Source organism: Patella vulgata, chromosome 9 (genome assembly GCF_932274485.2).
Source record: "Patella vulgata chromosome 9, xgPatVulg1.2, whole genome shotgun sequence".
NCBI classification, from domain to species: domain Eukaryota; kingdom Metazoa; phylum Mollusca; class Gastropoda; family Patellidae; genus Patella; species Patella vulgata.
Genome location: NC_065887.2, coordinates 32,735,877 through 32,761,973, shown reverse-complemented (window position 1 = coordinate 32,761,973; position 26,097 = coordinate 32,735,877). Strand labels below are relative to the sequence as shown.

Genomic DNA, 26,097 nt, shown 5'->3' with positions numbered 1-26,097 from the left:
TTAAATCTTTTTCTTCGATCGCTGCTTTCCTTGTTTCATGTTAAATGATGATCCATTGGAAGGAACATATTGAGTAAATGTACGTTATCACTGATACGGATTCAATATGTAATAATATTTCTCATGTTTAATCAATTTTTGACATATTATTTTCCAGTTGTATCAAACATCATTGATACCATTTTATTGATTCTGGAATTATTTGTAAAACTAAGTAAGAGACGTGGGGGTGGGGGGGGGGTATGAGGCTTTTAGAGTGTGTTCGTAGTTGAAGATATTACTGGGCCTATTTTTACTCATCTAGGCCCCAATCCCATCAGTGATGTCAAACGGATGCAAGCCCATATGCGATAAGGTCAATAACGGCTGCGAATCGTTTTCTCCACCTCATAAAAAAACTCCTGCTATTTGGGTGACGTGGGGGGGGGGGGGTATGAGGCTTTTAGAGTGTGTTCATAGTTGAAGATATTACTGGGCCTATTTTTACTCATCTAGGCCTCAATCCCATTAGTGATGTCAAATGGGAGAGAGAGAGAGAGAGAGAGAGAGAGAGAGAGAGGGAGGGTTTAACGTCCACTCGACACAAATTAGGTCATTTCGGGGCTAACATATGGTTTAATTTTATTTCAATAAATCGTTTGCGCGTAGGGGTCTTTAGCAGTGGGAGGAAACCGGAGGACCTGGAGAAAACCCACGAGGTTTTACAGGCGACCCTACACCTTGTCACGTACAACCGGGGATTCAAAACTACGCCAGTTGACTCAATGACAGGCTGCGAATCGTTTTCTGAAATCATTTTTAACCTATCGCTCCAGTCATCTATAAATAGTGGTGGGTGTCGTACACATGGCAATGAATGCTTACTTGTTCGATACCTCCCGACACCACTTTTTCTTCAAGAAATTAACTTAGCTAACTCACTTTGGTCCTGCTATTGTAATTCTAGATTTTTTAAATATAATACCAAATATAATTCACTTGTGGACACAAAATGTTTCATTATTTTGAGAAAACAAATAATTAATCAACGTTTTCCTACTATCTCTTTTATATTTATCAAATCTACTACTTAGGCCTATATATGATGTAATGAGTACAGCTGTATTTTTGTGACTTGTAGAAAGAGACTAGGACAATAAGTCGACATCTCGACGTTACGATAAAAATAACACGATGATACGACAGAATAAAGTGTCGTATGATTGCGTCAATACTGTCGTGATGTCGTGTTGTCGCGTTATGAAAAGGGCGAGATTTAACATGGCCACTATCAGCCACCATAAAAACGGTATGTATTTAATATTATTTTGTAGATTTTTAAAACGGAAGCTGAGATTGTTTTAATATGTTATATGGTTAATAGACGTGTGTCTGGAGTGAGATTTTGTCACAGACAGCGACGTTTCCACCCACACATCATCGATTTCAAAAAGTCAATGGTACTTCTATCGGCATGTCAATATATGCACGGATGGACATCGGGTTTTTCATGCTACCCGAACGGCAGGGTTACACTCATACTAAACTTATGCCGTCTGTCTACAATTAGCCCCGCTTGAGAACAGACACTCAGATAGTTGACCGACATTTTAAGTCCAAAATCGATGATTTTAGTCGAAAACACTATATACCTATTCTTGGAGAAATTTACTAAGTATTTATTCTGCTTCCATTTAATAAAATTGAAAAAGTTAATTCAATCATTATATGACAGATGTGAAACGGAGTTGAACCGCATTACAAAACAGTATACTAATTTTTGGATATGGCTGCTATTTAGGGCAGAGATCTATTCTCGAAGTATGAAGTAGAGTAGATAGATCTGTGTGTGCAGAATGGGTTACACTTTATGATGTAATAATAACATACATTATGTTGTATACATCATGTTTTTAGTTTTACTAACTAGCAGCACGACAGTTAATGATTTAATATTAATTTATTAATATGAAAGGATTAAATCGAGACAGTTGTATATTATTATATCAATAACGTTGTTCAATATATAATCGTTATGGCGAAAAGGTTTAAATCGGTTATGTTTTAAATCGAGTATTGTTACTCTAACGATGTATGAGTCACGTGATCACTCCACTCGCTCAATAGTTGTGGTAATTACAATTCTCGCCTGTTCAACCTCGTAGGTTGTTTTTGGGTTCCCCGGTTTCTTCCCACTGCTAACGACCCATAGGAGCAAGCAAACTATTGAAAAGACTAGATCGCAGTTTACACTTCTGGTCTAGTCATGGTCATAACATAAACTCCAACTTACAAATTCGTTTAAAATGACCTATATGTTTTCAGTTTATTTCCGACAACAATCCATCGTAGTTGTTTCCTCCCACTGCCAGATGAGTTAAGAATACTGGGTATAAGGTTGGTAATTGTTATGACAAACGAGGAGATACATCATAATAACACCCTTTACATTTGCTCACCTGGGTCTTACGTAATAAGTGCACATTAAATCAACCAATCGGTAGACGGGAACTCATCAATCAAACCAGAGTCCACAAACGAAAATGAGCTAAGCTATATTTTAACATCGTCTCGATACAAACTTGGTCATTTCGGGACTAACATGGTCCATTTTGCGCGTAGGGGTCTTTAGCAGTGCCAGTGGGAGGAAACCGGAGGGGGGGGGGGTCAAAAGAAAACCCATATACAAGCGGGGAGTGGAAACCAAACAGACAGACCTTGTGATCTTGTAACTGGAATATCGAAGACGGCCATACGCAATACAGTATGCTATGGGGGTTCTTTTACGTGCAGCATACCAAAGTATACACGCGATCCCGGTTTTCGATTCCATCCGAACGAAACCCGGAGAGAAAAACCCACGAGGTTAGACGGGCGACCCTACTCCTAGTGTTACGTACATCCGGGGAATCGAAAGGACGCCAGTTGATTCAATGACAGACCTTATGATATAACGACCACCTCTCGCCCCACACCCCCGGGCAAAAGAAGACGGGAATGCGCCATGAGGAAACTTTTCCATGGACACCTGATCAACTTCAAGGGTTCTTTTACGTGCACACGATACCTCTGTTTTCCTTCCCATCCGAACGAACTAGACGCTATTCCTAGACCGGCCCTTTGCCCTTCATCACTGAGATGGGGACACTGCGCTGGAAAATCCCGCACCTCCTGTTTAGTGAGCCATGGACTTTAGCAATTGACTGAGCCATCGTGTTTCCCTTGGGTTGGTCTATTGTAAACATACGTCTAGGTGACATAGACTATGACCAGTTACTTTTCGCATATTTAAAAACACCCTACTGGTAGAAAACTTCGGTCAAGTGTGGTTGATGGCTTGTTTTTTTTTGTTTACCGACTCAGTTAATTTCTGAGTTACATGTTCTACCTATGCACCCCTGCGTTTCTATAATGGACCATGCAGCGTGCATCGCCAAGGCGACCGTAAGTCATTAGTGAAACTTGTGGTGGAGTGAGTGGAACGATGCAGTTTTAGGGAAGGAATATTTGAAAGATTTTTATTCGTTGCTGATCAAGCAGTCGCCGGATATTATTATTATCTATCTGAAGATATAACTGTCGGCCTATGTCCATATTTAAATATGGCCACAGATGGAACACTGAATAGTACTGGAGGGCTAGTCTCAATTTTGAGAGAAGTACGTAGCCGTGTGAAGCAATAGTACAGTTTTAAGCTAATCTAAATCATTATTTTAAAAAAGAAACATTTTGAATTAAATTTGTACATTTTATCCCTAATTTACATTTCTGGAATTCACTAGACTTATCATTGTTCTGAAATTTTTCTTTTTAGTTTTCAAGAAGTGTGGAAAAATTAACTAATACAGTGTTATTTCCCGTTCGTCTTCAAGATCTAGATGATTTGGAACAAACCGAAAAAACCGAAATTGCCGAAATAATTAAGCATTGTTTCAATGAGAAAAACCAAGGTAAAGGTGATTTTATATAAATGAACAAAACGTGGACTAACGCGTGTAATGTAGACCACGAGACATGTTATCTATGCAAATCATGCGTTCGATTCCGGGTTTGTACGTAACAATAGCTATGCCAAGCTCAAAAGATAATCCAAGACATTCCAAAAAAAGAAAGTATCTTGAAAAATGACTATAGATTCCTGTGAGTCACGGTGGTGAGATGTTGGCTCACTAACCTGGATGTTTGATCCCGTGTTCGATCCCTCCGTTGGCCTAGAAAGTTCATAGGGACCCCCCCCCCCTTGGTCAGTGATGCAGGACAAAGGGTCTGGCAAGGCACAACGTATGGTCGTTCGGATGGGACGATAAACCGAGGTCCCGTGTACACATTGGAGTGCACGTAAAAGGTCCTTTGGTTGTTGGAATTCGATATAAGAGTAGACCATAGGGGGCAACATTTTCCCTCATAGCACACTGTATAGCGTATGTCCGTCTTCATCATAGCCCAGTCGATGCAGAACAGTAGGACGTTAAACCTCATTTCATTTCATACCTATGGATTCCCTTGATCAGGCCTAGCCAAAAGTAGAAAAGATCAAACATCTTCAATATTTTGTAAGTGATTGTGACATATTGGGCTCTTTGTGGTTATAAAGGTTTAATAATCATTGGAATGTTTTTAAAAAAATGATTTAAAATTGAAGTCAATGTGGAAAGAAGTACCAGTGCAAATCCAAATAACGTTATGTGGAGTTGTCTCCCTTCTAGAACATTTTCCAGTCAATTATAAAAACTGTAGTCGGATGGAGGCAGACCACCATTAATTTCCCCATTGACTTCAATGTTAATTCCGGTCTCTTTGCCCGGCACCAACTTTTCCCCAAAACTTCGTTGGGCTGCATGCTTTTCACTACAGACGGAAAAACAAATGGGCATGTCTTTGCACCAAAATTTTTAGAGGTTGACCAACAAAATTGTGAGATACACCAACTTGAAGTAGCATACTAAAAACGTTTAACTATTCGCCGTATACATCACCGTAACCAACCAGTTAACTGTCGTCCTTCCCCACTAAATCGGGAGCCACGGTGGCTAGTTGGTTAAGACGCTGGCTCGCTAACCTGGAGGTCGGGTGTTCGATCCCTGCATTGGCCGAGAAAGTTCATCAGGATTTTCCGACGTGGTTTCCCCTTGTCAGTGGTGCAGAACGGAGGGCCTGACAAGGACAGCTGTCTAGTCCTTCGGATGACACGAAAAACCGAGGCCCCGTGTATATATTGGAATGCACGTAAAAGATCCCCTGGCAGTTGGAATTCGATATAAGAGTAGGCGATAGTGCCGCTGCCCGGGCAAAATTTCCCTCATAGCACACTGTATGGCGTATAGGAGCAGAACAGTAGGACGTTAAACCCCATTTCATTTTCCCCACTAAATCATGAATATTTACCAAAAAAATCAGCAAAAAAGGGAATGCAAAAGGGGAGAAAAGAGAGAGAGAATAGCTATAAATAGACAAACTACAATTGGGTACCAAAATGGTGAGATTTAATGGTGGTCTGCCTCCTGATGTCGCCAATAAATCGTAGAGTTATCATTACTTGACAACGCGCGTTGTGGTTAAAATTTATAAACCACCTACTTTTTTAACTAAATGACACAACCCTCCTATATAAATACGCTGAAGTTATAACTTTTGTTGCAGTATTTATCTATAATTGTTTGGATAACAACCTCGGTACCACTCCTGGAACCTGGACGGGGTCTTCCCATATCGCCGACTCACCGAGTTTTGGAAAGTCGACCGCGGCACCCTTTGATTGGATTAAAGCGGATTAAAAGCGTTAATGAGGCAGGGACCAGTCATTATTAATATAGTTCACTGAAATTGATTTTTACCACAGACCTTTATTGACTTTTTTGCCGAAACAATTATTAAGATTCGTGAAAAGTTTGTTGACCCCCCCCCCCCCCCCCTTATACTGACATTAATGTCCCACCCCAGTGTAATTTCTCTGCTTTTGAGCCATTGAATGTTGATGATGTAATATCAGTGGTGTGTCGAATGAAGTGCAAGTCATGTGCTCTGGACCCAATTCCTATAAAACTACTAAAAGAGTGTCTGGATGAAATAGCACCAGCTTTGACGATTATTATAAATGATGTGCTCTCCTCTGGTATTTTTCCGGATGATTGTAGGGAGGCCATTGTAAGACCTCTGATTAAAAAAACAAGTCTTGACCGTAATGCACTCAAAAGTTATAGACCAGTGTCAAATATTTCATTTTTAGCAAAATTGCTTGAGAAGATCATTTTATCTCAAATAATAGATTATCTCACTCGAAACTCACTGCTCGGTAAATTCCAGTCTGCTTATCGAGAGGGGCATAGCACTGAAACCGCACTCCTTAGAGTGCATAACGATGTTATAGATATGAACAAGGAAGACTGAATTTATTAAAAATTTTTGGACTATGTTGGACTGCGTGCAAAAATTTAAAATTGTGTTATGTTATGTATTATAAATTAAAAAAAAAATAAATGCTCCCAAAATTATCTGCTTAATGAGGTTTATCCTTCAGCTTGGGTCTATTGTTTTTGGCCACTCATTCCCATAACGTCGACCAAAATTTTTCCCCTAAAACTCGGTGAGTCGGCGATATGGGAATGAACCTCCTGGACGCCTCTTGATCTCAAAAAGTCTGTCAAAAATGAATAGAAACCCTGCTACATACACAATTCATAACGTTCTAAAAGAGTAGCCAAAAAGTATACCATATGTTGGACTCGAAGTGGCCTAGTTAGTATTAAATAGACGCTAACACATCTTTAAAAATGCAGTTATTTCTTTTTCAGAAGCCAACCTATACGAACTCTACCTGTTACTGCTGAACACCAGAAGTGAGCTTTTAACCGGAACTGACGTAAATGGATTACCGGCAAGTGGTAATACCACCTTTCACTCGGACTTGAAGAGAATGGCGCATATGTTAAAAATGCTAACCGGTTTGTCTGATAGTGTACGACTTTGTTACGAGGAATCTATTGCCCCCGCCAGACTTACTTAATCGAACATCGACAATGTGATATTTCTAATAAATTTCACTATCTCTATAACAACTGTAGCACAAATATTTAGTTTTTTTTCCTTGGTTATACGCTCCTGCTATAGCCCTTCATTTTGCTTACCAGTCCTGATGCTGGCAGTCAGAGCACATTTGGATTTTTCAGCGTTGTCAGTGACGCAGAGTAGTGTGCTTGGCAAAGACCAGCGTATGGTCGTTTGGATACGGCGAAACACCAGGATCCCATGCACATATAAGATCTTTTGACAGTTGGTTCTTGATTGAAAGGTCGGCAGATACCCGCTGTCCGGACAAAATGTCCATCCATAGCACACTACATTACCTATGTCAGCCCCCATTAGTCCGACTGATGCAGTAAAGCAGGCCGTAAAACCCAATTTCATTTCATTATACCCTTTAAGTGTCGTGTGTCTGGAACTAGCCGCATAAAGGTAAACACATCGTTTAGATTAAATGGTGGAAACAGTTATTCGTGTACAGATTGGCATGGACGATGTTTTTTTCAAAAGTAATCAAAGGCAATAGCCGCACTTATTATCGTTGATCAATAGGCATCAAGTTGATGAAAATACAAACTGTGTACACATTTCAAGTCTTATCGGATGAGAACTTCATCCTCTTGTGGGGATACTCGACTGAACGTTCCGGAATTGAATTCTCTCATTCCCCAAAATGGTGACAACCTAGTGGAAGGGAAATTGGGATTTCGGGATAAAACGGATGCACCGACTAGATAAGAAAATAATTTAACCAGCCATTACAGCTGCAAACACATCCGTTGTTTAATTACGTCATGATTCTACTCGTAGATCGCTGACCGGGATGAATTACTTGTCATTCGATTGCAATTCGGGACGGGACGTTCCGTTCCCGATTGACAATCGTGTATCCACGGGTTTCACAAGACTTAATTTAAAAGGTGACAAAGGACCATAACTCAGGCAATATTTATCTTAAATCATTGGCCCTATTCGTCTCCTGAACTGGTAAATGTAGCCCCCATAGCATCCACAAGATATGTCTAATTGATCAAGAACGGTAGCGCCGATAGTAATTATGGGGAAATTGGTGAAAATAAATAGGTTTCTTGGTCAGTGGCTAAATTTAAAGTCGGTCGGGTGATGGCTTTAGCCACGACGGACAAAAGTACAGCCACATGTCAGTGAGGGCACAAAACAAATAGCATGTGATATACCTTCTAAATCTATCCTGGCCTTCTAAATTCTACACTGGCATTCAAAGGAACCTATCCTCCTAACATGGTAAATTCAAAACCCCAAGTCATTGTATATAATATATTAATGGTTATATTTAGGCTCATATTTAATCATCGTTTTAGTTCAGTTAAATAGTGTTTAGTGGTATATATATGTTTGTCGGTAACGATAATGGAGTAATATTAAGTAATCCCTCACGCACAAATGTTATTTGATAGTCATAACAATTTGACCTTTCTTTGATCTTATATTTCAAGTATATAGGACATCTAGTGCAAAATTTATTTACAGCCTTTCCCTTTGTCTCCCCTTTTGCACGACAGTTTTGTTGACTTTGTGGTGTAGAATCGAAGAAAAGAGTTTGAATATTTATTTTCTTCCACGATTTGGTCAATTTTAATGATTTCGAGGCGGAAGAATAAGAGTTAAGACGGTTGGTTACGTTGAAATGTAGGATCGTTCAGTTGCATGTTTATTAATCTGCTACTTTCAGTTTGTATATCTTAAGAATTCCATACATTCTTTTGAGGAAGAGGTTGCTACATGTTGCTCCATCGGTGGTAGAAAGCATTCAACTCCACGAAAATTTGGGGAAAAGTTAGAGCTGTTCAAACGAGACGAGAATTAACATGGTGAAATTAAAAGTGTACTGTGTCCATATACAAATTGTGATCGGCTGTCAGCTATTTTTTTGACTAGATGTAGAATATTAGTGAAGCCGCATTTACACGGCCACATTTGTCAGCAGATCTATGTGGAAATGAACGTTATAGCATATTTTCATCCTCACAGCATATTTTTTTCCTCTTAGATTCTTGTTCCTAAACCATAGTTTTCTTTAATTCAGTCGATGGACCGACATACTAGACGAAAAACCAAAATCAGAGAGAGAAATTGTGTTTAACGTCCACTCAATACAAACTGGTTATATCGGGGCTAACATATGGTACAATTTCAATGATTCATTTCCGGTTGTGGGGGGGGGGGGGTCTTTGACAGTTGGGGGACCTGGAGAAACTCTACTCCCTGTTACGGATAAGCTTGGCTTGGGGCCGAAACCTCTGAATGAACTACCTTATATATTATAGCGGTTGTCACTTGCGATAACCAACCATTAGTGAAATCTCATATGCTCTAGGCCCGACTCTTGCCCCCCCCCCCCCCCAAAAAAAAACCCCAAGCGAATTATTAAAATACATTGTATTATGTGCTAGTCACGAAATGACATAGGTTGCGTCGGGTGGACGTTAAGCCCCCCCCCCCCCCAACGTGCGTCAGTCTCAAATTTTATTTTCTTCAATTTGTTTTGTCGTAACCTGTTCCCACAGTGTGGCCTCGGCTTGATAAGTTATACAGAGTGCCTTAGATCTACTCAATCGCAGTTATACAAAGCTAAGTGTGAGGTGCAGTTTGATGTTGACACGGACCGAGAAAGGTATGTAACTAGATTTTTGCTATGAACTAGTTTGTATACCAACCAGTGGTTTACTATATAGACTATCGACAAATCTGTGCTATAGTGTACACTGTGTACAGTGTATATTTAAGCAACCTAGATCAATTCTTATTCACAACATATCCAGTGGATCAAAACCGCCATTCAGTAATCAAGGGAAAGGTCTCGTTTCTCTTTATACAGTGTCCTAGTTTATGACCCAGTCACGTGATATTTGTATGTTTTATTTTCTTTCTGGACTCGGGAAAACAATCTGTTTCACAGAGGATTACGAAAGTCTTCTAATATCTCTGTAAAGATGACTGCATTCAACATGTTACTGGTTCGGGCAATATGGTGCGTTTTAATCATTTTAATACCCAATTACACTAAATAGGAAATATTTTTTACTATAAAATACTTCAAACGTCTTTATTTATTTTTCTAATGTTATATAACAAAAAAAAAAAGATGTTTTAGAATTTAACTTGTCGCATCGATGTCATCCTTATCAGTGAGGGGGGAGGGAGGATGGCCGAATGGTTAGAACGTGCGCGCTGTATCATACGGACTGTCATTGAGTCAACTGGCGTGGTTTCGATTCCCCAGTTGTACGTGGCAAGGAGACGGCCGCCTGTCCAACCTCGTGGGTTTCCTCCCACTGCTAAAGACCCCTACGCGCAAGCGAATTATTGAAATAAAATTGAACTGTGTGTTAGTCCCGAAATGACCTAGTTTGTGTCGAGTGGACGTTAAACCCCATCTCTCTCTCTCTCTCTCTCTCCCTCTCTCTCCTTATCAGTGATGGGAGCGGCCTAGCGAATATTCACTGCTGATCAGTGTGTCAGGCGGAAAGAGAGATAGAGAGTTTAATGTCCAGAAGGTTTGCACCTGAGTTGATGTAGGGGTGAGGGGGTGGCATCTGGCGGAGTAACCAACCACTTTAAATGTCTGGTACACATAATTTATGATACCCCGAGTGGTGCTGAGCATTTTAAATGAGTTTGTCTGAGCTGATCTAGCTTACTTCTGGTGGTCCGTATTTTGCGAGCTACCCAACTCTGGAAGAGCCTGGTAGTGTCCATGCATGTTGACTATGGTGATACTGAACATTTTGCAATGAGTTACATTGGTTTCATGTCTGAACTGGTCTAGCTTACTCTGAAGTAAGGGGGGGGGGTCATTTTGCGGTGGTATCCCACCACTGGTAATGGCTAGCATTGCCCATTCATGATATCTGTGCTGGTGGAGAATATTTTGTAATGGTTTCATTGGGTGATTCGCTTCCCAGTCCATCTTGCTTACTTTCTGGGCATCTATTACAACAACAATCCAGAGCCACTAAAAAAATGTATGGCGATCTCCATTCATACCCTCTTGTTTAACGTCCTTAAATAAATTCTGATGAAATTAGATGACACACAATAAGGTTGGCAATCATACCACATGATAAAATGATGGAGGTCCGACAGAGATGTTTGCACTTCCTCTTCATCGAATTCAAACTCCCAATCATCCCTTTACGTGCTTGCACTCTCGTGTGTACTAGAATAAAACTTTTTGATGTACTCCTAGTGGTTAGGTAACATAATCATTGCCAGTCCCACTTGCGCTACTATGCCTATAAACTCAAGGCTCAGGAATTCAAAACTGGGACATTCTATTCGAGTACCTCCTGTCCTTATCTTAATAAATACAATTTTTGATTTAAAGTGCGTTTATACGTAGAGTTAAATCAAACGAAAATCCACCAGATGAGCTAAAATGTCAGGACTTATTTTATTTAGTTCGACTGTTTAACACAGAATCGGGTGGAACTCAGCATTGACCTTATCTACGTTATACACATTTATAACGATTTTATTGTGTTAATGTTTTCATTACTAACAAAATATGCGACAACCCTTGTCGACTCCACGGACGATTTAGCTGCTGTCGGCGTATGTGTCGTTGCCCGACAACCTATCTTACATACAGTGGTTACTTCAACAATGCAAGAGTGTTCAATTTTCCTCACACAGTGGCTTTTAGCCTAATTTTCATCAAATGCGTCCATCAATCAGGCATTCATACACATGTTGCTTGTGGATCTTAGGAGGTCTGCATATTATATCAATGATAATTGGTTTTAATGATTTCTGATAATCAGTACTCAGGACCAATAACATTTTCTCCCAGTCTATTCGCAATTCATATGCATATAATTGCCCCCAGATCAGTTTGAACAATTTTGTTATTCTTTCCTTTAGTGATTTAAATGATGGGTTGGTTAGATATATTTGAATATATCCCCACGTGGACATGGTTGATTATATTAACGGTGGTTTTACTCTACATGTGAGTATTATTATTATATTAGCATTATTTATGTCATTGAAACATGTTAATACTATTTTATGATACCTGTGATTATTGTTATTGTCCCCCGCCTTTCGAAGAAAGCAGGGGACTATTAAAATGGGTTCGTCCGTCCGTCCATCCGTCCGTCCGTCTGTCTGTCCGTCACACTTTTTGGGACACAATAAATCTCTTTCTAATTGAGCTAGAATGTTCAAACTTGGTGTAGGTGTTTATTAGGCCAATGCCTTGATGGAGTTCGAAGATGAGAATTCTCTGCTTAGGGTAAGAAGAGATAAGCAATTTGATTGGTTGATGCTTTGAGACACGATATCTTTAGTTCTAATTAAGTGAGAGTGATGAAACTTGGTGTATAGTTTTCTTACATCAATACCTTGACTAAGTTCGATACTGAGCATTTTCTGCTCAGGGTAAGCAGAGCGATTAGCAATTTGATTGGCCGAGACTTTGGAACACAATAAACCTCCTAATTGAGCTAGAATGGTCAAACTTGGTGTAGGTGATTATTTGGCAAATGCCTTGATGGAATTCAATGATTAACATTTCGAGCTAAAGCTAAACATAGCTAAGCATAGCTAAGCAATTTCTTTGGTCGATGCTTTGGGACAAGATAACTTTGATTCTATCTGAAGAGAGTGATGTAACTTAGTGTATAGTTGATAATCAATTTGATTGCTTATTACTTTTGAGAAAAAAATAAATGTGCGATTAATTAATGTGTCATCAGGGGCGGATCCAGAGGGGAGGGGGGTCGACCCCCCCCCCCTGCTCAGCTACATAATTTTTATACGCCCACATGGAAATGTGGTCGTATATTGCCGTCGCCCCCGTCCATCCGTCCGTCGGTCCGTCGGCCCGTCAGTCCATCGTCCACAATTTCTTGTGAACACTCTACAGACTACATTTATCAACCGATTGTTTTGAAATAGATATATGCTGTTTGCATTAATGAGATGAAGACGCCTATTTAATTTCAATAACTTCCGTTAATTTCGTCTGTAGTTATGGCCCTTGAATCACTTTGTTGCACCTTGTGAACGCTCTAACGACAAAAGTTATCAACCGATCTGTATGAAATTGATATGCATCATTAAAATTAGTAAAACAAAGAAGCCTACTGAATGGCCCTTGTTTCACTTTGTTGAATCTTGTGAACGCTCTAATGACAACAGTTATCATCCGATCTGTTTGAAATTGATATGCATCATTTAAATAAGTGAAATGAAGTAACCTATTGCATTTCAGCAATTTCCGTTAATTTCTTCTGGAGTTATGGCCCTTGTTTCACTTTGTTGCACCTTGTGCACGCTCTAACGACAAAAGTTATGAACCGATCTGTATGAAATTTATATGCATCATTTAAATTAGTACAACAAAGAAGCCTATTGAGTTTCAGCAATTTCCGTTAATTACATCTAGAGTTATGGCCATTGTTTCACTTTGTTGAATGTTGTGAACGCTCTAATGACAACAGTTATCATCCGATTGATATGCATCATTTAGATTAGTGAAACGAAGAATCCTATTAAATTTCAGCAATTTCCGTTAATTACGCCGTGAGTTATGGCCCTTGTTTCACTTTGTTGTACCTTGTAAATACTCTAACGACAAAAGTTATTATCTGATCTGTATGAAATTTATATGTATCATTTAAAGATATATTATGGGAGATAAGATAAAGAGATGGCAGTTCTCGCTATAATAGTTAAAAACTAGATAGTGTAAAGGTAATTTGCTGAAAATTTCAGTCAAATTGATCCACTATGAGCCGAAAAAGAAGCCGGTGAAATTTTTGCATAGTCTCGCTTATCATTACTAAAATCATTAATATAAACATCATAGTCTCGCGTTGAGAGAGATAACATTGAGAGAATGCTCTACGAAACGTCGCTTTAAATACACTAGTAGCTGTTTTCCATAAGTATGTGTTTTGTTGTTAGCATAGTCTCGATTATCCACTTTTTCTGATTTAATTATCTTTGGCCGTTAGCGGCATATAGGAATCTAATCCAGCCTACATCGAAGGCTAGCCTTGACATCGAGAGTTTTTTATGGTCTGGATAAGTTAATTAATGTCTAATTGATAATTTATATAACATTTCAGGCCTAAAGAAAGACTTGTAATAATGCATGTTTAAATTAGTAAAACGAACAGGCCTATTGAGTTTCAGTTATCACCTAAATTAGTGAAATGAAGACGAACAAGCCTATTGAATGTCAGCAATTTCCGTCAATTACGTCTAGAGTTATGGCCCTTGATTTACTTTGTTGAACTTTGTGAACTTTCGAACAACAAAAGTTATCATCCGATCTGTATGAAATTTATATGCATTATTTGAATTAGTAGAACGAAAAAAGCCTGTCGAATTTGAACAATTTCTGTAGATTGCTTCCAGAGTTACGGCCCTTGGTTTAGTTTTTAGAACCTTGTGAACCTTCAAACAACGAAAATTATAATGTCATCTGTATGAAATTGTCTATTAAATTCCCCTAATTACCTATCTTTTTTTTGTAAATTAACACTTTTTATGAGAAAAGTTTCTCGGTCGCGTGCTTTCAGGATGGGCACACAAAGCACGAGATAATGATATAGACATTGTGTGATATCACAATTAAAGCTTTGCATCCATGAAATTGAATCACAAAATGTCATTGTATTAATTCATAATAAAAATTGACGTCAAACGAGGTGTTGAATTTCTCTGTTTAAAAAGCTCAATGTGTATGTATATAAGCCAAAATGACGATAGAGACCATGCGGGAGGGATGGATACATTGTCTCAAGAACCCGGCAAAACCCCTCCTCAAAAATTCCTGGATCCGCCCCTGGTCATCTATTTATTTTGGGATTTCGGCGGGGGACATCAGCCTCACTGTTGGCTTGTTATTATATTTTTGGTGAATCAGCTATGAAAGTGTAACCATACAAGATTTATTGTTTGTGGATACTCTGCACACTTCAATTCCACCGGGAGATGAAATGGGGTTTAATGCCCTACTTTTCTGCACCGAGTAGACTGATGAGGAAGGGCATACACCATGCAGTGTTCACCGAGGGAAATTGTACCCGTTCAGCGGCGCTACGGCCTACTATTATTTCGAATTCCAACTGTCAAGAGTTCCATTACGCGCATGGGGCATTACGTCCCATCCGAACGACCATACGTTTTCCTATGCCAGACCACCTGTCCTACACCACTGAGAAGAGGGAACCATGAACTAATGACAATATTTATAGCTTAAATGTAACATTATATACTAAACACGGTTCAGGCAAACGAGGTGTTGGTGGGTGCATGTTAGGCACTTATCAGCCCTTGTTTTACATATTAACACTTGTTATAATAACAACTTTAATTTCATTTTATAGCTATGGTACAAACGGTCACGGAGCCTTAGAAAAAATGGGCATACCCGGTCCAAAACCACGCATATTTTTTGGCAATATCTTGGATTTTAAACATCTGGTGGGTCTTATGATATTTTTTTTTATTTCTTATATGAACAAATAATTCTTAGTAAAACAATACCGGACAAATGATACACTAGAATCTTAAAATGAACAAACTTTTATTCTTTGTTTACAGGGATTGGTCGAACAAACAGAGGAATGGAAAAAACAATATGGACCCGTTTATGGGTAAGTTAAAAATCTCGTGGATGCACCAGAGTTTGAAGTTTTCGACTTATTGATTTCAAGTTTATATACATTGGTTATGTCAGTGATCGAGGCGAAAAATTGGCAATTCAGTAATTTACACAAAAATAAGTCTTTAACTTCGAAATATCGAGGTAGTTAACATCCGATTATTACAGTCACGCACTTAAGATGGAACATGGACGCCATCCGTGCATGTGTAATTGGTCGATTTTTTGAATCACAACAACCTCACTTCTATGTGTATTTCCAATGTTCGAATTATAACGGAATCCACACACATTCGATTGTTCCACTTACTTGTTCCAAGCACCTTCTTGGGAACACTCTACAATCTATTATCACCCTATGTCTTTAAAATTTATTAATGTTGTTTACAGTGCTATTGCCCTTGGTTATTCTGTTACATCTTATGAACGCTCGAACGATCTTCACATTATTCAGACGCAACATGTCTGTTAATTACTTCTAGGGTTATGTCCCTTGTTAACTTTGCAGACTCTTGTCAACAATTTCCACCAATTTCTTTTATATATATATATGACCCTTGCTCTCTCTGTTGAATTTTGAGAATACCTTAACATATTCATATTCTTTGTGACCACCTGTTTACAAAATATATGCATTATTCACATTAATGAAACACCGAAGCCTGTCGAATTTCAAAGAGTTATTGCCCAACGCCATACCCATGAATCTATTTTGGTTCCCTAGATATAAAGTGTATGTCTTCTCTGTTAAATATGTTGCAGGCTATATTTTGGCAGGGAACCCAGTCTGGTTATTAACGATTTAGATATATTGAAGGAAGTTCTTGTGAAAGATTTTCAACATTTTACAGATCGACGGGTAGGTTCAAATGCGTGAATAAAATAGTTCTTAGATGAACCAAACCTCCTGGATTAAGGTTAGAATGAAGTATTTAATTGGGTTATTTGTATTAATAATTGATGATTTGTATACTAAATAAGGTATAATTATGGAATGCTGGCTCGACAGATCAATACATCATTGGATACAGGCTTTGTGCATAGAATATTTAACGAAGTCAAATTGTCATCCTACAAGAAAAAATCCGCCATTTTATTTTTGACCAAATCTGATGATTTCAGTTTGTTTATTTTTCATAAGACCATAACCTAGTTAGATATTGTTATGAGGAATACCACCACCGAAAATAATCTTTCTAATTCCTTAATTAAAGGTTAGGGTGGAACTTGACAACCTAAATACCTGCGTTTATATTCATAATACTACATTTTGCTAGGGGCATGGCACAATCAGCCTTTCCGAAAGTCCCCCCCCCCCCCAAAAAAAAAAAAAAATCTCTGAAGTTTTTTTTTTCATCTACCGTTGATGTTCTAAAATAAATGTTAAATAATCAGTTTATTTTGGATAAATGTTGTTCGTAAAATGAAGGTAACGAATGAAAATGTAACCAGTGAAGACTAGCTTATATAAAATAAAGATCTCCGTGTATTTGGAATAAAATAAAGATCTCCGTGTATTTGAAATAATATAAGGACCCCCGTAGTACATCTAGAACGGGGTTATTATACGAAGATAATAACTTAAGGAAATTACTGACATAGGTTTATGTGTTGATATAACACCCAATGTTACTTCTCATCAGTACCGGATTTATCTATGAGCTTGGCAAGTTGATGCATAAAGCACCAAGTTCTAGGGGAGGGGGGGGAGCTCGGGCCAATGTGTATAATATTTTTGACACTTTCTTATGCCTTTATTACACGCACTGTAATCTTAAAAATCCGTCATGATCTTGAGCTTTGCTCAATTGTGTTTAAAACAAACTTCCTCTTCCTCTAGCCATGAGAATGGAGTATTTGGAGGGGACTCTTAAGAAGAATAGCCTAGGGCCTCTCTTCAAATAAATCCGGCACCGCTCCTCATGCTTTTAAGTCTCTTAATTGCAATTTTCTTTATCCTGAGATAGGTATCAGTGGCAAGAGCGTATGTGGAAAAGGGGGTATTTTTCCAAGGTGGTGCAGACTGGAAACGGATCAGAAATATCATAACGCCGACTTTCAGTTCCGGCAAATTAAAACTGGTAAGTATTCACAGTTAAATGCCTAACATCTTTTAATTATAGCTCAAATCTAACAATGCTATTAAAGATGCATTATATAAAACTTAGGTAAAGAGCTGGTGGTTTTTGCTATAATGGTTTAAAAATCGACAATGAAAAAAGAAATTAGTTTTCGAAGTTATGAATGTTTTAAGTTTTGACAGGAAATAGCGCCCATAGTTGCTAGTGTCAAGTACCATTGCTACGATTATAACGAAGTCTCTATTTTACATTTTAACTAAGATGTGACAGATATTATCAAATCCACTTAATATCTCAGATATCCGAAGGTATAGGGATATATAAAATGGGGTTAACACCCTGCTGTTCTGCTACGACTGGGCTTATGAAGACGGAAATAACGTACAAACCAGATATGCAGTTTTTTATTTTTAAAAAAAATCATAATTACTAAACATTTTCCTGTTGGTCTACCTACGTCACTTCCTGTTTACATGCTGCTATCTGACATCAAAATATAAAGTGTTTTATCTATTTGTCACTTCCATTAAAAAACGAAAGGCGAAATATCTAGAGTAATTTAATTTCTCATTAATCGTAGCATAAGAAAATAAAAATCTTTTTTTGTTATTTATAAATAGATGATAGGGAATATCAACAAATGTGGTGGTTTATTATCTGATAATCTGGTCACGAAAGCCAAGAAAGGCGAAACAGTTGATGTTAAGCGGTAAGTTAACAATGTTCAAAGAAATTTCACAGTAAAGCAACTTCGGAGCTCACAATAAATATCCAATTTTGAGGATGTGACATCAAAATTGCGATTTACGTATAGGACTCGTATTGGACTCGTTTTGGCAAGCGTTTAGCTACTTCTCCTGTGTATGTAATGTCGATCATTCTAGCCTCTCTTCTTCAATTTCTTCAAATGTCACTCAATCTAATTAATAGTTATTGATAAGTACCCTATTCTCGTTCCGTTGCGGTCTCTCTTTGCTACGAGGTTCAGAGCGAAGTCAAGAATGCAAGAAATAAGGCCTCGCACTGATTATTTCTTGCCTTCCTGCTGAACTCTATAGTCAGATCAGGACCAATTGTCGAGGCTTCGCCTTTTTACTTATTTAACGCGATGGCAAGAAAGGGCGAAGGGTACTTATCGGCTTTCATTTAATATACACTCGAGTAAGGTTAACTACATGTACATCTTTTAAGTTAATATGTCTGGACTTGACCTCTGTATTGTGATAACAGTAGACCAGTTTAGTATATAAAGGATTTATTTACAACGGGAACATATAACAGCTACAGTTACATACATACAACAACAATACGGGAACTTAAACTATATAAGAACTAGTCTACGACAGCAACACATCTAACTATGTTAATTCCACCATTCTGCCCCACTGCCAAGGCAGCGGCTGAACTCGGGTGAGTCCATACACTCGTCCAAGCCCCTGCCCCCCCCCCCCCGCTCTTCTCGCCCTAACTGTCAGCCAACGCCTGATTATATAGCCCCAATTGCACTGCGTATTTCCTTTGAAGTCATTATCAGGTCATGGTATGATTATACTGACCAGTGCATATTCCTTTGAATTAATGCAGAGCGTGTGCACAGATCATAATATGTAGTTTGTAAATGACAAATGGGATTAATTACATGTTTAATTAGAACGTGACTAAACAGAAGTACATGTATATAGAGTTGAAAAGTCGACACCATCTATTATGAAAACCAGCTTAGGTCAATAAGTTCACAGAATCTAAATAATAGTTCGTATTTTATAAAATAGAAAATTAAATACTTTGTGACAGTATGACCGAAAAGGATAGCACATATCATGTATGTAACGTAGACCAAAAAATCAATCGGAAAGAAGTAAACGACGGTATTTGTATTTATTTATAGGTATTTCGGAGCTTATACCATGGATGTAATAGCCACAACAGCGTTCGGATTGGACATAGATTCACAGACTAATCCTGATGAACCTCTTGTCCACAATGCGAGAAAACTGTTTGCAGAAACCCGATTGGCATCAACGGCTATGCTTATTTCAAGTAAGTTTTAGAACTACAGATTTGGAACTAGGGATTGGTGGTCCCCATACTCTACATGGTGTTGTTCTTCTCTGGATGACACGCTTCGAGAAATCCTAAGGCTCAGCCAATTCATGTACGGTCGACATGAAACTTGGGATGCTTGTATCTTTGACAATTGTGCATCAATATTACGCCACAAATCCAAGATGGCTTCGATGACGTCATACTCAGTTTTTTTGTCCATACTATATCGATGCTTGTTTTAGAACGAAAACTACATCTTAGCACCTATTGAATCAAAGACAATAACTTTCAGCTCAAAGACCCGGTCACTTTAGATTTAGTAAACTTTATCAGAAGAAATGGCATATGCCTTAACTATTTGAACAATACATATTTGGCAGATATGACAACCCATTGACTAAACTTTAGTAGGAATGTGATCTAAAGCTAAATTTCTGCTTTTTCCCTATAATATTCCCTATTTTTTATTAGTTAGTTATTCTTCACATAGAAATATAATTTCTATCTATATTTTTTTTCTTTTTTTAGTGGTCTTTCCATTTTTGAAACCGTTACTTAAACTTTTAGATGTTGGATTTTTTCCGGCTGGCCCCGTCAATTTCTTTGTTAGGTCCATAAAGGCCATGATAGAACAAAGAAAAACAGAAGATGAAGCTACCAGATCAGTAAGTTAAATTTAAATGTTCAATTTAAGTTTTTACAATAATAATACTTGTATTGTATGTGGCGGTAAATAACTCTTGATTCAGTGAAAATATAATGTTATTGCTGAAAGTATGAGTAACTTACAGCCATGCGCGTTGCATCATATATATGGTCTGTCATTGAGTCAAGTGGCATGCCCTCTCTCTCTCTCTCTCTCTCTCTCTCTAAAAAAATAATTGACCGCTATGTGCAATTTGCCAATTTTCAGCAAAGGACAGATTTTTTACAACTACTATTGAAAGCTGAAAGCGAGGAAATCAATGATGAAAAGGTTTCTAATGGAACACAGACAAAGGCTATAAAACGTATGTTTTTAGTTTTATTTTGCTTCTTAATAACAAAAGATGACATAACTAACAAAAAGTCGCCAAAATTTAATATAGTATAGTTATGTGGTTGATGCTGTCCTTTAATTTTTAAAATATTTATATATTTACCAGGATTAACATTAGAAGAAATAATTGGCCAAGCATTCCTCTTCTTTATTGCTGGATACGAAACAACGGCTAATACCTTACATTTTGTTGCATATAATTTGGCGAAAAATCCCGAAGTACAGGAGAAAGTGATAAAAGAAATAGAAGCACATGTTGGTGATGTAAGTAGTTAAAGAGAAATTTGATTTAAGCAAATACCGAAATATTACAGCGGCGTCTACGTAATTAAGGTATCTTTTCACGTCTCTTTTCATTATCAACAAACTGAGCATTTCAACAGTAATATGGTTGATCACTGTAACAGGGGATAATGCATCACTTTTTTTCGAAACTACTTTATTATTTTGCCATGAGTCTGACATCTTTGGTAGTTTCACCGGGTAAAGTCTACGTACAATTAGACCAATATATCTAGTTTGTATTTATAGATGGATGAGACTATATTTATTTAACTGTATTTATGGATCGATAGTACTTTATTTTATTTGTAGAGAGAACCAACTTACGATGATATAAATAAGCTGACCTATATGGAACAAGTTATTATGGAAACACTTAGAATTAACCCACCTGTTGTTATGTATGTATGATACTTTATTTTCAGAAGACCAAGAACAAATTGATATAATTTATTTATGTCTACATTCATGTGATTGCTCAACTTGATATTTTACTATTAATGTCAATGAACATAATGATAAATATGGTTCCAAATAACGTAGGGAAACTGTATTCACAGCAGCCATTGCAGCCTTTCATTCTTTTCATTTAAAAACTACAATATCAATCAAAGACAGAACGTGGACGTATAATAAAGCGTAAGCGTTGATCTTGTTAACTAAATAAAAAAGGTTTAGCTCCCTTTATCTTCTTAGGAAAATTGGTTTTATACCTTGGCAAACTTGTGTAATATACAGTTAGAGATATTTTCTCACATAGAGAAGTTGCAAATATATTGATATTTGCCTAGGTTAGCGATTAGTCCTACTTTAATCACTTGCCTATGAAACTAACTGCATTATTTTAATTCAGGGTCAATCGCAAATCTTCAGAAGATGTTAGTTTTAAAGGGATTCATATCCCGAGAGATACGACGGTCATGATTCCTATTTATAGCGTCCAACATGACCCATTAAACTATGAAAATCCTGAAGAATTCAGACCAGAAAGGTAAGACATTGATTAATTGCTAGAGGTTGACAACAGTTGTTGTTGTTGTTATGATGTTATTTCTCAAGACTGAATATGAGTTTATGGTTTTCTCGACAGATGCGCAAAAATTATAGACTCCTCGTTAATCCAATTGCAGTACAATCTGAGACATGATCTTTTGTTCGTCTTTACATGTTTCAGATTTGACCCTGCTACGAGAAAAGAAAGTAACCCGGTCACATTTTTATCATTTGGCTATGGGCCAAGGTTATGTATTGGTATGAGACTGGCAATGGTGGAAACTAAAATAGCACTGGTGTACGCACTTAGGAAAATTCGATTTGTCAAATGTTCTGAGACTCCGGTAAGTTTAATTCCATTATATTTGATAAGTTAAGATCGCCCACAATATCACTTTGTATTTCGCATTTTAAACTTTATGACTGGAGAATCTGTTGCTGGTCATGGTCTAGAGATTACTATCCAATTATAAGGTCTGGCATAGTTGACCCCCCACCCCCCCCAAAAAAAAAAAGAAAAAGAAAAAAAAAATAGAGGCGTTCTAGATCATACTGTTATGTCGACCATATTTCGATTGAGACTCCATATAAAAACTCAACAATTCTACCAGTATGTTTCAGTCACAGCAGGTCACAGCATCTCAACTGCCAATTACTGTTTTCGTCCCATTTACTTGAAATGATCGACGCTGATCTTGCCCGGATATTCGTATACTTTCAGTTTTATAAACTGATATCCCTTTGAGTTGGCAGGCTTCTTTATTATTATGCATCCTGTCTGTCGTTTCCATTTTATTCACCCGCACCGTTTCTTGCCTTCTCACGTGTGGGTGGCTTTGATGCGTGACATGGAGTATGATCGCCTGTCCAACGATGTGATCGCCTGTCAGCCCCCCCCCCTCTCTCTCTCTCTCTCTCTCTCTCTCTCTGGGTTCCCCCCCCCCCCCGCGCTCCCCGCGGCTTAAGTTTTAAAATGATTTGGACAAATTGAATCTTAATCTCAAATATGGCCAACATAATAGGACATGATGTTGCAGAAGTGAATCATTTGTTCCAGGTTTGAGCCTTTAAAGCAACCGTGTTTAGACAAATCTCACTTAATCTATTGCTTTCATTGTAACCTCTATTATAGAAATTCCCTCGAAATTTAAAGGATAGCGATTATTAATTATTCGGCGAAGGGCTATGGAAATCGTCTAGACATTTTTAAATATATTTTTCAGGAGAAACTGGAGTATAATAATGTAGGTCTTCTGTCACCAAAAGTACCAATAATAGTGGCTGTAGATCTTGTTAACCAGTCTTAAATAAACCCAAACCGGACCGCTAGAATACAAGCCGATTAATATACAGATCGATATTTTGTTTCGTTTTTTTTATACTTCATCATCTTCACGAAGATCGCGCCGGTTGTAATGGCAGTTCGTGGAAATATGATTTTTGTTTGGTTTTATTTTCTTTCGCTGGGCATGTCTACTCACAGTTCTCTCAGCTACGCGATAAGAATTCGGCTCAACACACGTGTTATTTAACAACCCTTCCAGACCTTGATGTAGTGAAGATACGTAACTATATAAAACGGAAAACGAAATAGGATCTGTGTTTTAATCAGATTTGCTGGAATATTGTGTATTCTAGACCAATGATATAGAATGCAGGGGTTCAAGTAGATGAAAAACTTGACCCCTTTCAAATAAAATGAGATTCTGATACATTAAGTTATATAAATTATCCGTTCCATGTCTTTTGGATCTACAGACAAAATCACCAAAAGGAATGTTAATGATATGCCATGTTTCAAAAGTGGCCCGGGTTGAATAAAACTCCGTTTATACCATTATTTACTAACATTTTGAAAAATTTTACGGTTCTATATATGATATTGTATACGTTATAGGTTTTACTAACAGTTTGAACATATTATATTATTATCGTAGTCATTATATTATTCACTAACAGCTTGATAAATGATATTGTAGCCTTTATATTATTTGATGCGGGGGGGGGGGGAATCTGAATTAGAATTTTCAATGTTAATTTTATGTCAATTCCCATGGCCCGTACAGTGAGTTGTACAAAATAAGTTTTTACTCATTTTAAAAATCACCCTATCTATATGAAGCTTGGGCTTTTATATGGTATATCGGCGTGCTTTTCGCCGGTCCGCCCAGCCAGCATCGGGTTTTTTTACAGGTCTTCCGGTTTCTTCCCACTGTTAAAAGACCCATAGTCGCAAGCGAATTATTAAAATAAAATTGAACCATATATTAGTCTCGAAATAACCTAGTTTGGAATTGTATAGATTATCAAAAGTATATTGTTGTAAATTATATAAAAATAAATGTTTGTATATATCATATAAATTACTGTATATTTCTAATTCGTATATCTGGAACCTAAGCTATGCATAATTCATTTCGAACGATAAATTAAAGGAGCTAAATCGCAAATATTTGGGACCTACAAATTGACACAAACGGGTCGAAACGCATATAATAATGTAATATGAATGTATATAAACTGATTTACATTTAATCATTTCCGTTTTTACTCTAATCAGTTATGTTCGGCGAAATACGCGAGAAGTCTCATTCGAGTGGCAATCTCTAGCGTCTGGTTATTCCAGTCTACACGGGTAGTATAAGAATATGACGTCACCGTTTGACATGACTTGTAGAATATGTCTAGCCCCGTTCTTGGAGTTCCTTGTTACAAATGGCGCTGAAACGCATTCTGATACACGGTTCGTGTACCAATGGCAAAATGTTTGTTTTGTCTTAAAGTAGCTAAGTCTCTATCTCAATATAATCCAAAGTCTTACACGTTGAAAACAAGAATTATTTGTCAATTCAAATCAACATTGATGTTGTGATCTTACCGGGAAAAGGTAGGCTTCTGATCATTGGTACACGAATCGTGTACCATAGTGCGTTTCAGCGTCATTTGTAACAAGTGACCAGAAAGAACGAAGCTAGACATATTCCACAACTCGTGTCAAACGGTGACGCCATATCTTATCTGGAGAGCATACGCAATAGACTGGAATAACCAGACGCTAGAAATTGCCATTCGGTTGAGACTCATGCCGTATTTCGCTGGACATAACTGATTTGAAATTAGAGTCAAAACGGAAACAATTGAATGTAAATCAGTTTATATACAATCAGATTACATTATTATATGAGTTGCTAGCCATTTGGGTCAATTACTAGGTCCCAAATATTAGCGATTTAGCTCCTTTAAATATTGGATATCCGAAGTCCATCTTTTCCCGGTAAGATCACAACATCAGTGTTGATTTAAATTGACAAATAATTCGTGTTTTCAATGTCGAGGGCGGTGGATGATATTGAGTTAAAGCCTTAGCTACTTTAACGAAGAAGAATATTTCATAAGATCAAATTTTAGACGATGATCTTCCAGGCACTTGATTTCCAACAGATCCAGCAGAATAATCTGTGCTGGAAACGATAGCTGGAATGTGCCACTGTGTAAAACGAACAGGAAATAATTAATTCGGGATGGAGTGGGTGGGTCAAATGCGATCAAGAAAAGAATATATCCTAAAATTGATGGTGGTAAATGGTATCACATTAAAAGGTGTGGGCCTGAAAAGTGCAGTGAGTGCCTGTTTTACCATTCGTGCTCAAGCTCCATATTTCTCCGGGTCCTACGGTTTCCTCCCACTGCTAAAGACCCCTACGCGCAAGCGAATTAATGAAATAAAATTGAACCATATGTTAGTCCCTAAATGACCTAGTTTGTGTCGAGTGGACGTTAACCTCTGTCTCCCCCCCCCCCCTCTCTCTCTCTCTGTTGATAAATCCAGCTATTACACTGAAAGGTGTAAAGCATTGGGTTAATGAGAAAACAAGAACTGTCGATACGTGTCCTGCCTCTTGCTTTTGTACGCCGTACAATCGTCCATGATTATTCTACAACTTGAAAACAAGTATGGCGATCATTAAGGGTGTTAATTTTTTTTTATTTGATTATTT

At 37.7% G+C, this 26,097-nt stretch overlaps 1 protein-coding gene and 1 long non-coding RNA gene across 3 annotated transcripts; both read left to right on the top strand.

The window, feature by feature from the left end:
- Nucleotides 1–3,419: 3,419 nt before the first annotated feature.
- On the top strand, nucleotides 3,420–7,034 carry LOC130014317 (uncharacterized). Its single transcript, XR_008789270.1, has 3 exons — nucleotides 3,420–3,638; nucleotides 3,794–3,929; nucleotides 6,771–7,034. It is a non-coding gene; the product is annotated as an uncharacterized LOC130014317 (long non-coding RNA).
- A 2,517-nt stretch (nucleotides 7,035–9,551) lies between these two features.
- LOC126807996 (cytochrome P450 3A24) lies at nucleotides 9,552–24,634 on the top strand. 2 transcript variants are annotated; one of them, XM_050533018.2, is made up of 15 exons: nucleotides 9,552–9,652; nucleotides 11,902–11,989; nucleotides 15,381–15,477; nucleotides 15,598–15,650; nucleotides 16,421–16,517; nucleotides 17,626–17,739; nucleotides 18,360–18,448; nucleotides 19,628–19,779; nucleotides 20,314–20,450; nucleotides 20,699–20,795; nucleotides 20,931–21,088; nucleotides 21,419–21,507; nucleotides 21,960–22,097; nucleotides 22,281–22,443; nucleotides 23,323–24,634. In XM_050533018.2, the coding sequence occupies exons 2-15, from the start codon at nucleotides 11,910–11,912 to the stop codon at nucleotides 23,404–23,406; spliced, it is 1,548 nt and encodes a 515-aa protein (XP_050388975.1). In that variant the 5' UTR covers nucleotides 9,552–9,652; nucleotides 11,902–11,909; the 3' UTR covers nucleotides 23,407–24,634. The 2 variants fall into 2 exon arrangements, with proteins under 2 accessions (XP_050388975.1, XP_055959143.1); XM_056103168.1 differs by lacking the exon at nucleotides 15,381–15,477.
- The last annotated feature ends 1,463 nt before the right edge of the window (nucleotides 24,635–26,097 follow it).

What these genes read in the sequence shown, in the direction of transcription:
- LOC126807996 (XM_050533018.2), top strand. Translation starts at nt 11,910, where the DNA reads ATGATGGGTTGGTTAGATATATTTGAATATATCCCCACGTGGACATGG. An exon ending in TAGAAGCACATGTTGGTGAT is followed by an intron (nt 21,089 to 21,418) that starts GTAAGTAGTTAA and finishes TTTTATTTGTAG; the next exon opens with AGAGAACCAACTTACGATGA. An exon ending in GAAGAATTCAGACCAGAAAG is followed by an intron (nt 22,098 to 22,280) that starts GTAAGACATTGA and finishes TACATGTTTCAG; the next exon opens with ATTTGACCCTGCTACGAGAA.